The sequence below is a fragment of the Globicephala melas genome, chromosome 7, assembly GCF_963455315.2.
Source record: "Globicephala melas chromosome 7, mGloMel1.2, whole genome shotgun sequence".
In the NCBI taxonomy this organism is placed as follows: domain Eukaryota; kingdom Metazoa; phylum Chordata; class Mammalia; order Artiodactyla; family Delphinidae; genus Globicephala; species Globicephala melas.
The window spans coordinates 26,178,631-26,193,071 of NC_083320.1; the positions used below are offsets into that span (position 1 = coordinate 26,178,631).

The window sequence follows — 14,441 nt, forward strand, 5'->3', positions numbered from 1 at the left end:
GACCCCTAAAATAATTCTTCATGTAGGCTACTAAGGATAATAGCTTTACAGACCAGGATGAGGGCGACATTTAGTAAAATAATTATTATGAAATCTGGCCAGATGGTTCTTATTTTTTTACCTATTAGCATGTCAATTTTGAAGTCTTCTAAAAACTCAACAAAATATTCATATGAAAGTATAGAAATCATCATTGAAAGCCCTACATATCCTTGGGGGTGTGGTGAATCCAAATTAAATATATTTCATACTACTTTAAATTCAAATAGTGCCTTAAAACTTGTAGTGTACTTTTTTGTTAATTTATTTGATTTTTATAGCAAGACTATAAAAGAAATTTTCACCTTACAGATGAAGAAACTGAGATTCAATAAGGTTAAGTGACCTTCCAAAGATCATACAGCTGATAAATGACAAAATTAGGGCTGTAATCCAAGTCTTATGACTCAAGTTCTACACCCTTTCCTCAATACGAGCCCTCTCTAAGATTGTAAGGAACATTTTTAAAAGTACTGTTAACAAAATATTGAATAGATACATATAGATAAGCAAATGTATTTAAAATATGGGTTAGAATTAAAATAATTGAGTCCAAACGGAGAGCACATCATAAACAGAAGTTATAGACTGTCTCACTACTAGAGAAAAGTACCAATGGATAGGTATATTTGTTAAATATTTTCCTGCATGTGCTATACAATGAATATAGCTATTTTTATAAATCAAATTACATAGGAAAAGGTCCCATAAATTCATGTGATGAGTGTCTATTCAAACCATTTTAATAAATGTTACATAATTTTTTTCTAATATAATTCCAGCTATAATTTATGCATAATCTAAGTTTTAAAAAATACTCAGTTCATAAATTCATCTTTATTAACCTCTTAATCACAATACTATATCTAATAATTCCTATTCTTCAGTTCAAATCAATAACTTCACCTTTTGGATGTAATGCATATAAAAAATACAACCTATGGAAATATTAATTCTTTATAAAACTACCAAATAGGATAAAAAATTGCATGCCACTTTAATGTGTTCTAAACCCTTAACACACTTAGACTGTGTTCTAACCAATCTGAACCATTGGATACCCACTAATTATCTATCTAAAGATAAACTGCATCTTAATACAACGAAATAAAGCACACTTTGAAAATGTACACAAAAAACATGTGTGCATGGGGTGAACATCCATGCGTGTACGGAGAAGAGTATTAAAAATAAAAACGAATGGGAAGAAGAGTAAGGTAATTGGGGGGTTGTGTCTGTTTTCAACAGACATCTGTCAGGTGAAAATCTCTGTATATAGAATACTCAATAAAGCAAAGAAAAAAAGGAAAATTTTGGCCAACTGTTTCTCTTGTCGGTTGTCCTAGTCTCCTGCTTCCTTCCCTATGTTGCTCTCTCCTAGCCAGGTCTCTTGGTAAGAGTGGCTTGACTCCACAAAGCCTGTGGCAAGGTCACAGAGAGCTCACATTGACTTTGGATGGCTTGATTAGCACCAAAATGGGGACTATCGTGGAAAATAAGGACACCAAAGAGAAGCCAAGTTAGCTCTTCAATAGAAATATCTTACACCTACAGTGTCAGTTTTCTAAAGGTTTATTTTACTATGATAAAGGCTGGGGATATTTCGAGAGACTCTGAAGAAACAGGGAGGATATTCTTCCCAACTTAGGTATCAAACCCTCTATTCCACTTGAAAATCCAGCCATACCTTCCTGGTAAGTCATCCAGTCCAAGTCACAGATGGGGGAATTAGGTGACCTGCAATAACTTCTAAAGCTTGAACAAAAGGCATTGTTTCCTTTGTTCTTCCAGCTGGATCTTCCCCCTTTCAACCAAAGAGATGCCTGAAGCATCCTGTAGAACACTTGAAGTACTTTAGAGCACCAGGGATACCCAAATTCCCTCTTTCACACAAAAGACAAATATGTTTTAAAAGCTCACTGTCTCATTGAGTAACATCTATAAGTGTAGATTTATGTTTTCAATATAAATAGATGATAACATAGACAGTTCTGGAGATCAATCCAACCTTCTTAATTTGCAGGTGTGCACATTTAAGTTAAAAATCTTGTCTGTGATCAAACTTCCTTTCATATAAGATGTGGAAGGAAATTAATTATAGTGACTTTGAAAAGAGGTAGTGTCATAAATCTAAATTATAAAATACTAATTAGACTCATAAAGGGAGTGTATATTAATTCCAGCAAAGATCAGAGTCTCTCACCTTCATGGCTTTTACAGCTTGCGATCCCGAGTAATCAAATTCACCTGCCTGACCAATGGACAGACCTCCGGATCCTAGGATAAGGACTTTGGAAACCTGTAAGCAATAAGAAGATAGCATTGCTTTTATTATTAAGATGGGGAAATTAGTCATTGTTAAGTATGGGAAAGATAAACTATATTGTCTGTGTTTATGTGGTGATTTAAAGTACAATGTTTTGAAATATACATAATATATGAGTAAAAAGACCAACAATTTAAACATCTCTAATTTCAAAAAGGAATTTCCAAAGGTCATGGTTTTTTTCACTTAAGTAAAAACTTTTTGGAAGAGGTCTACATTTTAATTAAACATATATAAATATCTAAAAATAACTACATAAATATATATGGAAATGTATATCTATATGTGTATATATAATAAATATAATTTCTATATATAATTTTTAGATAAAAATCTCCTTAAAATTTAATTGACTAAATGTGTTACTGTTCCATGGGTTTCTACTGGACAAAGAATAGGCATAAACACAAACAAGCCCTTCCTAACAAACGAAGAGAAAACACAGGAGGCAAGGGGACACAGGGACACCTTCATATTAACATTTTGCCTTTACTTTGCAGTTCAGTCCAGAAATACTTACAGAAAATACAGTAATGAAAAAATCATGTTTTGGCAGCCTACTGAAATTCATACAAATTGTATATATGATTTCAAGCAAATAATAATTCTGCTTATTTTTTAACCACAACTGCCAAGCCCTTCAGAGGAGAAAAATGTTCTAGGTCACTGCAAGAGACAAGGACTTGGGAAACTTGTTTTGTATTTATGGAGTGCCTGCTATGTGCAATGCAATGTACAATCCCAAATTACACGTTTCCCTCACTATTTAAAAAAAGAAAAGCATCTGAAAAACATGAGTTGATATTTTGAGAAATACACTGTATGGTGGGGTGGCTTCTTTAGCTACCAAGAATCCACAGTTTGATTCCACATTGAGTGGCTGGATTACCTCCCATCTCTCCATCTCAGGAAAAAAGGCTGTCACAGAAACCTAAAACAAACCATCTAACTCGATTTATCATTTCATGTAAACATATAAATCAATTCTTTTTGTTCATAAAAAGAGGATTATATATATATGTATGTATATACTTAAAAATATACATACACCCTTCTAAATTTTATGTAATAATGGTGTAGGTGTGGGTGTGCCTTAACTATGAAGGAAATTTTCCATATTAAATACATATTCAAACAAATAAGGAGTCGAGTCTTACACTATATTAATCCTTATCTATCTGCTTTTTAGAGGTATTGGGTTGTCCAAAAGTTCGTTTGGGTTTTTCGTTGAAACAAAAATTTATATCATCTATAATGATTCTGTAGCCTGAACTGTATCTCAAGCATACACAGGGCTATGGTTTATTGAGTAATGGAAAATATATCAAATTTGAAACTAAATTAAACCTTTTTCTCTGTTAAATTATTTTCATTACAAATGTTCTAGAAGAAGTGAACTTTAAAAGATATGATTTTTAAATCAAAACATGAAGATTCCAATGAACATCCAATGTATCATCTAGAACAGACCAAATAATTAGATGCTAAAATGATGGGTGATTGCAATATTACCAATCATTTTTCATAAACATCAAAAAGGTTTACATCATTCACTTAAAAAAGAAGTCATCACACAATAGAGAAAATCCAAAATACATAAACGAAAAGGAAGCCCACATATACTGACCTCAACTCGAGATGCTACTAGGGCCGGCTTCGGTAGAACTGATGTAATTGTGGTACCTTTCTCCTTCTTTATCAGTGAGAAAAAGGAATCAAACAGGTACTAGAAAAAAAATATAGCCAACTAGTTAGAAGCTTCAAAACTCACAGAATTCTCAGATAAAATACAGTATACCCAGTTCAAGTTGAACTTTAGATAAGTAACAAATAACTTTTTAGGATGAGTATTGCTATGCAGTATTTGTTTTTTGTTTTGTTTTTGTTTTTGTTTTGCCAAAGCTGGCAAAACTAAATATTTACTACTATAAGAATTAGATCAAATAAACACTTCTAACTGCTCATGTCAAATCCTATTAAAAGAAAGTTTTCAATATAGGTATACATATAACTGATTCACTTTGTTATACAGCAGAAACTAACACAACATTGTAAAGCAATTATAATCTACTAAAGATGTAAAAAAAAAAAAGTTTTCAGCAGAGAATGAACATTTCAAATAATGCCTTCTGAGAATGTCATTTTCAGCCCCTTAATTATGAATCATTTTCTTCTTCTAAATAAAATTCTAACTATGCAAAAAAAATGAAGCTATATTACTTATGCACCCTAAAGTTAGAAATAACTGGATATTTAAATTTTCTATCAGGTCAAAAATATCTCTAAAGATTGCATTATGTATTAAAATATCTCTAAGGTTATTCTTAAACTTTATCAATGATTTACTTCCACTGTTGCACTAGAGGTGACAAATTTCAACAAAGATATTCATTTTGCAACTATTTGGCAGGACAGGAGAAAAAAAGAACTAAGTGATACTGGATATCACATATCTTAATTTCAGTGATCCTAATCTGAAGTCCTACTATAGGTAAATAATTTAAACTTTAAGTTAAAAAACTATTAACATGCATTAGGCAATAGATATATGAAACTAAATTTTATTTTTGAGTGTCATCATGGGTAGGTAATGTTGTAGTGACTTTGGCTATTAGGAACGATTCTTTCCTAATAATATTAAAACAAGAACAAAATACAAATATCTGAAAAGGCAACTCAGGGATGAGGAAGTAGAGTCTACAATGGGAAAATTTTTATTCTCCTCTTTGTTTTACCCAGGTGTCTATTCTGAGAGCATCTGCTGATAAGGAAGAATTGTCAGCATTACTACTGGAGGCCCTAGGGTATAGGAGAGGAAGAGTCACTTCAGACTTCCCAGACTTTTCTGAGTATCACCACAAGCTCTTGTTTGGAAAGATGTTCTTAAACATTGCACCAGAAGCTTACAAAAAAAGTAAAAATATTTAAATTAAAAACAAAACTCCTCTAAGCATTCCTTATGCTTCTCTTAAGCCATCTGACTCATATGTATGTGCATGTATACCCTCCCCGACACCCCTGACCTCCTTCCTGCTCCTGCTGCTGTTTATTCTCCCTTCGTGGCTACGCAAACAGTTGCCATAGGGATTTTTGTGAAGTCACAGATGGGGGATTAAAATTTCATTTCAGTTATGAGAATGAGATAGCAAGAGGGAATTCATTTGCATAGAACCACAATTGTAAATTTCAGAACTAAATATATTAGAATGATACTCATTTAAATAAAAATCACATTGCATCAGTTTCTTAAGTGCTTTCCCACTTTAACTGTTTAAAACGATAGAAATTTCCTCCATGATATTCATGGGGAAATTTTCTTACAATACAGGCATTATCAAAGCACTCTTTTTTTTTTTTTTTTTGCAGTACGCGGGTCTCTCACTGCTGTGGCCTCTCCCATTGCAGAGCACAGGCTCCAGACGCGCATGCTCAGCAGCCATGGCTCACAGGCCCAGCCGCTCCGCGGCATGTGGGATCTTCCCGGACCGGGGCACGAACCTGCGTCCCCTGCATCGGCAGGCGGACTCTCAACCACGGCGCCACCAGGGAAGCCCCAAAGCACCCTTTTTAAGAATGTTCTGTACTAAGACCACCCAGGTGATTATTTTGGTTTCTCAATTTTTCACATAAATATATTTCTGATTTTAAAAATTTTAATACATAATGGGCCTCATCTTTCTGACATACCTCAGTGTCTGTTGGCCCTGGGCTGACTTCTGGGTGGAACTGCACACCAAAGAAGGGTTTGCTCTCATGCATAATCCCCTAAAGGAAAAAGAAACGGGAAGAAATTCCTTCAGTAGCAAAGAATGTCAACCAGGACTAGGTATGATTCAGTGGACAATAAAGTCCAAACTTTAAAAACTAAGTTAAAAGTTTGAGAACATTCTAAAAACAAACAGTACTAATACAAATAGGCCAATAAAGATTCAACTGGTGTCGTTCCCTTACTAAAAACAACTGATTTGGTCTATAGCCTTTGAGGCCCCTCTAGGCTCTGGTTCAGAATAAACTCAAATCCTCTTCTTTTCTCCAACTCCTAAATTACTTCTCCAAGGGTCTTCTCAAAGGCTACTTCAGTGCTAAGTGAGTCCCAGAGACCCACGTAGACTAGGCTCAAACAGACCTCCACCAATCACCCATTAGCAATGAATGTGTAAGACAGCCATTGACTAACCACTCAAATTGTGGCTCTTAATGAGTCAACCGATAAGAGAATAAGACAGAGAGAAATGACTTTTTAAAAAGCAGAGGGCTGTGGGAAATAATCTGTGACAAGAATTCTTCCACATACACACCCCAGAAAAGCCCACATAAACAAGGGAAAGGTAATTGTAAAACAGAGTATTAAAAGTCCTGCACTTCTCATCACACACTCAACAGGTTTACTGAGAGCACTTACCTCATTTGTTTGATCATTGACATTCACAAAAAGTGGTTTCCAACCAGCAGGAAGAGTGCTGTCCAGGGCATAGCCATGATTCTGAGCAGTAATGAAAGCCTGTCTGTTTGTGATATTCAAAACAGGCTGATTCTGCCCTCTGGAGGGAAAAGGGGAAAAAGAATATGGAAAAGGAAAAGTGAAGAAAAGAATATAAATGCATTAGTTGTAAAATAGTGAACAAGAAAAGCCTATTAAAATTCAAACGTTTCAATTGCTTAGTGAAAATTACTGCATGAGAAAAGTCACAGATTGTTAAGCCCAATAATTTTAGGAAAAAATTCAATTCAGGAAGCTTTGCTGTGTGTTAAATATCAGTTCTATTAAACTTCTGTAATCAGTTTTAGAAAAGGGGAATTGCACTCATAACAAAAAGCTAAGATTTGCTCACTAGCTTAACAGAGACACATATAAGCCACTTATTTTAAGGGAGCTACAGTAGTTTTAAAGCCAAAGAAGAGTTCTTGGGGGATAATAAAGAGATAACTACTCAGTCCTGAATCAACCTGAATTATACTTTATGTGGAGGGTGGACTGTGAAGGAAAGTTCCATGTTGAATAAATTAACATCATTTGGGGTAAGGAAGTAAAACAAAGAGGAGCTGAAGATTTCTTGGTTCTTAAGTCACAGTAGAGTTTTACAATGTTATCAGTGCTCTGAAATCAAGCTTAAAATCAGAACAATTTCCCTTGGAATGTTATTTGATTGAGTATTATAACTTCAATGTATGCCAAGGAAAGGAAAATAACTTAAACTACAGCAAAGTTATCGTTAGAAAATAACTTTAAACTACAGCAAAATGCAATAAAAGTGGTATCAGGTAGTCAGACAACTGTGAACCATATAATAGTGTGCTTATCGATTTATTCTGAAGAAAATGGCACGTAAGTTCTCTAAGTCTTTTCGGTTTAGTTACTACCAGTATTTCAGAGCCAGTTTGACATGTAAACAGAAGCATAACTGCCTTACCTGTTGGCCATAGACATTTTGTAGGCTTGGGCACCGGCCGCCAATCCTGTTATTAAATTTCCTGTACTGATGCCAAACAACGGTTCCTTGCGATCGCTCTCCAAGATCTAAGTCAGGGAAAAATTTTATTACTCCAGAAGAACGATTCCAAAACATGCAATCTCTGAAGGAATAAAATGAAGCATTCTTTTTCTTTCTTAATTTACAAGGTAAAGAGAATAGTAATTGAATAAAAAGTTAGATGATAAATAAGGACGGGGTTGACAATTTGCAGCATTGAAGTTCAATAGAATGTACTTAACATCCAGACTAAACTACATCTAATTTAATATTTCTCTGGAACCTTGAAGGTCTTATAGGTCCCAAGTTGTCATTTTCCAGTTGTACAGACAACACATTTGGAGATTGGACTCCAGCTCTCTGCACTCAAGGACACAATCCCAGTCACTTTGTCTAAAGTTCTTTGTTCTTCTTCCTGTTGAACCCTCTCCTTGTTGGTTCCCCTGCCTCAGAGGTCACAAATAGGAGTACTAAAAAATTACTTGTATGAATAAAATATATTACAGCTTTTTCGGCCATGCAGAGCAGACTCTCTCCACCTCACACACAGACACAGACTATCCCAGGTTCACTGCACCTTTTTGACATTCTGAATTAGTGGTTGTGCAAGAGCTGGGTTCCCAGGTCCTCCGGCAATTAAAAGCCCATCATACTCCATCTTGGTGAAATCATGATTCCAGGGCACTACATGCACTTCCGCTCCTCGCTGGAAAAGAAACACAAGAATGGTCAATTTAATAACATTCTTCTTCGCCAAAGTGGTAAACCTTCTCTTGGCTAATTAATCCCGAAAGGGAAGGGAAACAGAGTCCACGATTCAAATAAATAATGCTGAGCAAAAAACTCTCTGTTGACTCATATTTTGTGTGATGTAAATGGACCCTAGGATAGAAAGTGGAGGAAAAAAACACTATTTACATTTTGATTCTGAAAAAATACATAATGCATTTCCCCACACTTCAGGAGGTTCTAGACCTAAAGGCTTCATGACTGGGCACACAGGAATACAGTTTATCTTCCCTAGCTCTGGGAGAGGGAGTTGCAAAAGAGAAGATAAATTCCTTTCTCCAAAATTTAATTTGGTCCACCTCTCACCTTTTTCAATTCTGTATTTTTTTTTTTTTTTTGCGGTACACAGGCCTCTCACTGCTGTGGTCTCTCCTGTTGTGGAGCACAGGCTCTGGACGCGCAGGCTCAGCGGCCATGGCTCACGGGCCTAGCCGCTCCATGGCATGTGGGATCTTCCCGGACTGGGGCACGAACCCGTGTCCCCTGCATCGGCAGGCGGACTCTCAACCACTGTACCACCAGGGAAGCCCTCAATTCTGTATTTTTTGTCTGACCAAATTTTAGTGACTTCTTTCCTAGGGATTTTTCATATTATCTATAATACCTATATTCTGATAGAAAAATTAGAACTTTTCTATACAAAAGTGGATGGGAAGATGTCTTTCATTATTTTGCTAGAAGCATTTCCTGATATAAGAATTTGAGAGAAAGAAGTTTCTTTGGAGGGGTTTCCAGGAAATACCAATAGAAAGCAACATGGGGAAAGACCCTAATAAAGTGTGCATTTTGGGTCAGTTACCACAATGAAGAAAAGGAGCTTCAGCCCACTGGGGAATTCTGAGAGCCAGTGCAGCATATTTCACCTAACAACAGCTTAGCAATGTGGCAAAGGAGCTGGGGAATTTATACTCTGTCACTGATTGGGGCTGCTCCAGGGATCATTAATTCTATGTCATTTCCTGCCTGCCAGCAGCCTCCAACCAACCAAAGAGAGCTCTGAGGCAATAAGATGCAGACACTTGCAATTAGAAGATGAACAAAATGCCTTAAGATGATAAAATGAGAGGGAGATATGGCTAGGCCAACCACAACATCTACTATTTAAGGGTCCACGCACATTTTTGTTAATAAAATTGACCAGCATTCAAAATCATGATCTGGATGTTGGTGATATTCTATAACAAAAAAAGTGAATTGAAGAATTCTCCTTTACCCATGCTAATTTGGTGTTCTGCAAATATATCTAGGGGTGGGGTGCATGTGTATAAGAGAAATAGAAAGACAAAGAGACAGAGGGAGACAGAGAGAGAAAGAGAAGGAGAAATCTCAACAAAACAATGTTTAAGAAAACATTGTGGGCTTCCCTGGTGGCGCAGTGGTTGAGAGTCCGCCTGCCGATGCAGGGGACACGGGTTTGTGCCCTGGTCCGGGAAGATCCCACATGCCACGGAGCGGGTGGGCCCGTGAGCCATGGCCGCTGAGCCTGCGCGTCCGGAGCCTGTGCTCCGCAATGGGAGAGGTCACGGCGGTGAGAGGCCCGCGTACCGCAAAAAAAAAAAAAAAAAAAAAAAAAAGAAAACATTGTAATAATGGTTACGTTCTCCTCAAGTATTTTTTAAGGTCTAATTTCAGTTGGTTCTCTAAGAGTTGATATAAAGCAATGTGCAAGTTTGTACTATATCAGGGCATAATCCCTACAAACATGTGGTACATAATAAATGTAACTCAAAGGGGGAGTTCTCCTACTGACTACCTTTTTGGTTATCTCTAAACCCCAAGAAATTGAGTGTGTCTTGTCTCAGAATGTCCGTTGGTAAGTGAAAAGAACAGTCTTCATTTCCTTCTGTGTTTTTGTGGCCTTTGAGGTTTTTGGGTTTTTTTTAACAGAAATCTACATCTCTAATTTTAACAGGAATAAATGTGTTATCTAATAGATCAAAGGCAACAAGAAGAGAGTATATCCCCTGACATTCTGACAGAATACACAAGCTTTCTCTGAAACAGATAGAGGAAATCAGATTAACACTAATGATCAATATTAGAAACCCCCAACCTTGAGATGGAACAAATTACTTACCTTTACTAGTAAGCGGATCACATTGTTTTTTATCCCACAGTCTACAGCTACCACTTTCGTGGGATTTCCTTTGCCATACACCTTGACATCCTGCCATTTTAAAAACCAGAGAGTAAGAGAGAAGGTCCAGCTATGAGCAACACACCAATATCATAAACACATCTCAGGATGCTCTGCACTTGGTAACAGATTGACTGCTAACTACTAGGGAGTGGCTGGCAGTTAACAATCAATTTGTAAGAAAGGCACAGCAAATGCCACAAACTCTATCTTCTTCATGAGAACAAAGTACCTTGCTGTTTTGTATAAAATGTTGATTACAGTAATAACAGTTATCCCTAAGAAATTGGTTGCTTCCATAATTAACAAATATCTTTCCCATGTTTGGCCTCATTAACAACCAGTAGCAATGGCATTTCCAAGTATTATTGCCTGATTCAGCACTAAACAGATGTAGTAATAGATATATCATGCTTTAAATACCATTTGATCCTCAACTTGCAATAAAGTTTGGATGAGATAGCACTGTTGTGCGTTAGGCTTATGCAGTGGGGCTAATGGATAAAATCAGTCTGAGTCAGAGGACTTGCTAAGCTAGTGTAGACCCCTGGTTCCTTTAGGTTACTGTGCAATCATTTGCATTTAAATGGTAGACTTCATAAAAGGATCCCAGAGCATATCATAATCATTACCTATGTTTTAAGCACTGCTTGGAGTCAGATCCATTTTCACAGGCATTTACCCAAGAAGTAGTTCCCCAAAGTCATAAAAGAAGAAATAATAGAGAGAGAGAGAAAGCCTAGAGGGCTGGGTGCCCACACTGGTCCCAGCTTCAAGAGTCAGCTAGCACATTCTGAATTTAGAATGATTTCAAAGTTTAGTAAAGGTTTTAGATGAAATTTGCAACCTGGTGTCTACACAAACACACCATATACTCTCTGTACAGAATGACAGAAGAAAGCAAGACCTCACAGAAACTGGGATATATGAATTTGCTAGGAATCTCCAAGAGAGGAATATATTATGCAGTATTTTTCAACCTTATTTGACCACAGAATTTTTTTAAGGTGACTTTCTCCAGGCCAATACTTCTCACATTTGGAAAATCTAGACTAGATCCCCAAGGTAGTTCTAAACTCTAAAATTCTATAAAAATAGCCCTCTATCATGCTGTGTCTCAAACAAAATCACTTCATAGGAAAATATGCTAAAACCTCTTTCTCCTATTTGTCTAAGCCACCCTGCTGTCTCTTTTCCTGCTGTTACTGCTCAGGCTAGGCTTTCACGAGTTTTGTCCTAATTAGTTGCAATAACTTTCTAGTTATCTGCTCTTTTATCCAGTTTACTTTGCTCCAAAATGATGCCAAATGGGTTCCCAGTAGTCTCCAAGTTAGCTGATTTATTTAGCCAACGATACTAAACCATCTAGCTCTAGCCCCGTCCATCTCCACTCATCTTTGGCCAAATGCGAGAACCTATATGTGTGAACCCTTAGGTCAGCCACACCAAACTACACATAACTCTTCAAAGACACCGTATCGTCTCATACTTCTGTGCCTTTCAACACATGCCATTTCCTCTGCCTGAAACGAAGTTCTCCTTGTTCTCCATCTACCGAATTGCTCCTTATGCCTCAGAACAAGCCTAATTCCTCGCAGAACCTCCCCGATCCACCTATTTCATTGGATGTTTCCCCACACATGCCTTTATGGTACCTCATGCACATTCCAAGGACAGCATTTATCATAGTATTCTCTCCATGGTGCCTACTTGCTTGCCTACCCCACCAATCTCTATGGTCCCCAAGGACAGAGGCTGTAGCCCAAGAGACTCACAACTACATTAACAGATATTCAATCAAAAGCAACACATCTTTCTAAGATGTATTCTATACCTTCCTGTAAATATACAATAAACATATCTTACTTTGGGGTGATACAGTCATCATCCTGAATACTACCCTTTGAACTGAGCTATAATACACTAAATCTTCAGTGTGCTCAGGAATACTTTTCCCTGCACAAAATGACCCCAGATTCTGATTACTGTACTGGGTCTGATTTCTATAAAGTGTTCCTGACTCTCTGGCAGACCATTCGCTCTGACTCCTGATATTCAATTGAACACCCTTTTATTTGACATTGTTAAAGTCTTGAGCTAAGGAACCACAAGAGGAGAGAAGAAAAATTAAAACAGTAAACAGCCTCTAAATCAGGCCATGAAGATCACTCTGTAAGTAAAAGTTATAACTTTAAATGCACTGATTTTGTAATATATCAATTTTAACTGCTATGAGACCCTTTTCTCCTTCCCTCTCTGATGCTTCTGGAAGATGACCTCTACCTAAAAGAAGATTTTGATATTACAAAAGAGGAAGGTCTAAAGGGAATAAAATAAAACTACAAAACATGAAGGAAAATTTCTCACCTTGGTTGAAACCTCAGCAATCAAATTCTGCTTATTTGGATCCACAAAGTCCACAGACTGACCTTCAAATTCAATCTTCCCAAGCATGGTACCCTATCAAATTAAAAAATTAGACAGTTAACAGGGAGCAATGATGCAGGTGCTGACAGTTAAATTCACAGGGACTTACACAGCTGCTCCACTATTTAGATGTCTTTAGAACATACTCATAACCATCAGCAAGAGATCTTCATCTTCTCAACTAGGAAAGGTGAAGCAGTGTGCATGGTACATTTTGGGAAACACTATGAGAAGGTACCAGCTAGCAAGGTTAATCTGTGAAAACTTTACCTTAGTTCTTTTAGGGCTGAGACAGTCACCTGGGGTAAGCAAAGTCAAAGGGCAACAGAATTCAGGTCTCCAGTAGATGCAAATCAGTATTTGAGTATTTAGAGTACTTATGACCTAAAGCTATTTCGTGGGTGACATCGACAAAATAATCGATTGAGAAGAAAAAAAGAAATCTAAAAATAGCTGAAAATTGAAAAAGAATGCAAACTTGTTAGAGAGCAAAATTCACAAACAAAAAACTGTGAAATGCTGTATAAGTCACAAACTTTGAGAAGTTGCAATGAAAGGGTTCGCTGCTTTAGACATGCTAATAAGGGCTTGAACTTTAGAGTACCCTTAACCCTCTGTAAAGTTTTCACAAATTAACCTTGCTAGCTTGAACGTGGCAAATGTTGTATTATTCTTAGCTGTCTTGAGATTTACTTATTTGTTAGTAAGTCTACGATGACCTATTTAGAAAATGGTATATTTTGTAATCAAGACTTTATTGAGGGAGAGAACAAATCAAAATAATTCATTGATTTGCTTTTCTCCAACGAAATTGTTGCACTGAAGGAAATAAAGGAAAGCCTTTATTTCCCTTTGAAATGCATTCCTTAGGAGAAGAAGTAACTTGGGAGTGAGTGAGTACCAGCAACATGGTTAGAGGGTCAAATGGTTATTTCAATGTGATTATTAAAACCAGAGTACTACCTCACACTCTGGGAAAAATAGTAAAAATCACCTTGCACTTCCATACTGGATTATTAAGTTTCATAGTGATCTCCACTTACTTTTATAATCCAAATCACAGAAGTCCTTGACTATAGTTACGGATCCCTAATTTTGAAATTCCGTTTTCAGTTCTCATTCCCTTTTTCTCAAAGCATGCTGAATGACAAACACCCTTACTTTTCAACCTAAGACTAATAGAACTGAAAGCCACAACATAGTTTTGTTGTTGTTGTTGTTTTTAACATCTTTATTGGAGTATAATTGCTTT

At 36.6% G+C, this 14,441-nt stretch overlaps 1 protein-coding gene across 1 annotated transcript in view; it reads right to left on the bottom strand.

Annotated features, from left to right (window-relative positions):
* The window catches only part of CPS1 (carbamoyl-phosphate synthase 1), a 142,625-nt gene that overhangs the window by 90,953 nt on the left and 37,231 nt on the right, over positions 1 to 14,441 (bottom strand). Inside the window, exons 6-13 of the mRNA XM_030853008.2 lie at positions 13,130 to 13,222; positions 10,703 to 10,792; positions 8,414 to 8,542; positions 7,777 to 7,883; positions 6,768 to 6,906; positions 6,053 to 6,130; positions 3,993 to 4,091; positions 2,243 to 2,338 (exon numbers count right to left, since the gene is read on the bottom strand). Coding sequence (XP_030708868.1) covers positions 2,243 to 2,338; positions 3,993 to 4,091; positions 6,053 to 6,130; positions 6,768 to 6,906; positions 7,777 to 7,883; positions 8,414 to 8,542; positions 10,703 to 10,792; positions 13,130 to 13,222 — 831 coding nt within the window. The remainder of the gene's footprint in view (positions 1 to 2,242; positions 2,339 to 3,992; positions 4,092 to 6,052; positions 6,131 to 6,767; positions 6,907 to 7,776; positions 7,884 to 8,413; positions 8,543 to 10,702; positions 10,793 to 13,129; positions 13,223 to 14,441) is intronic.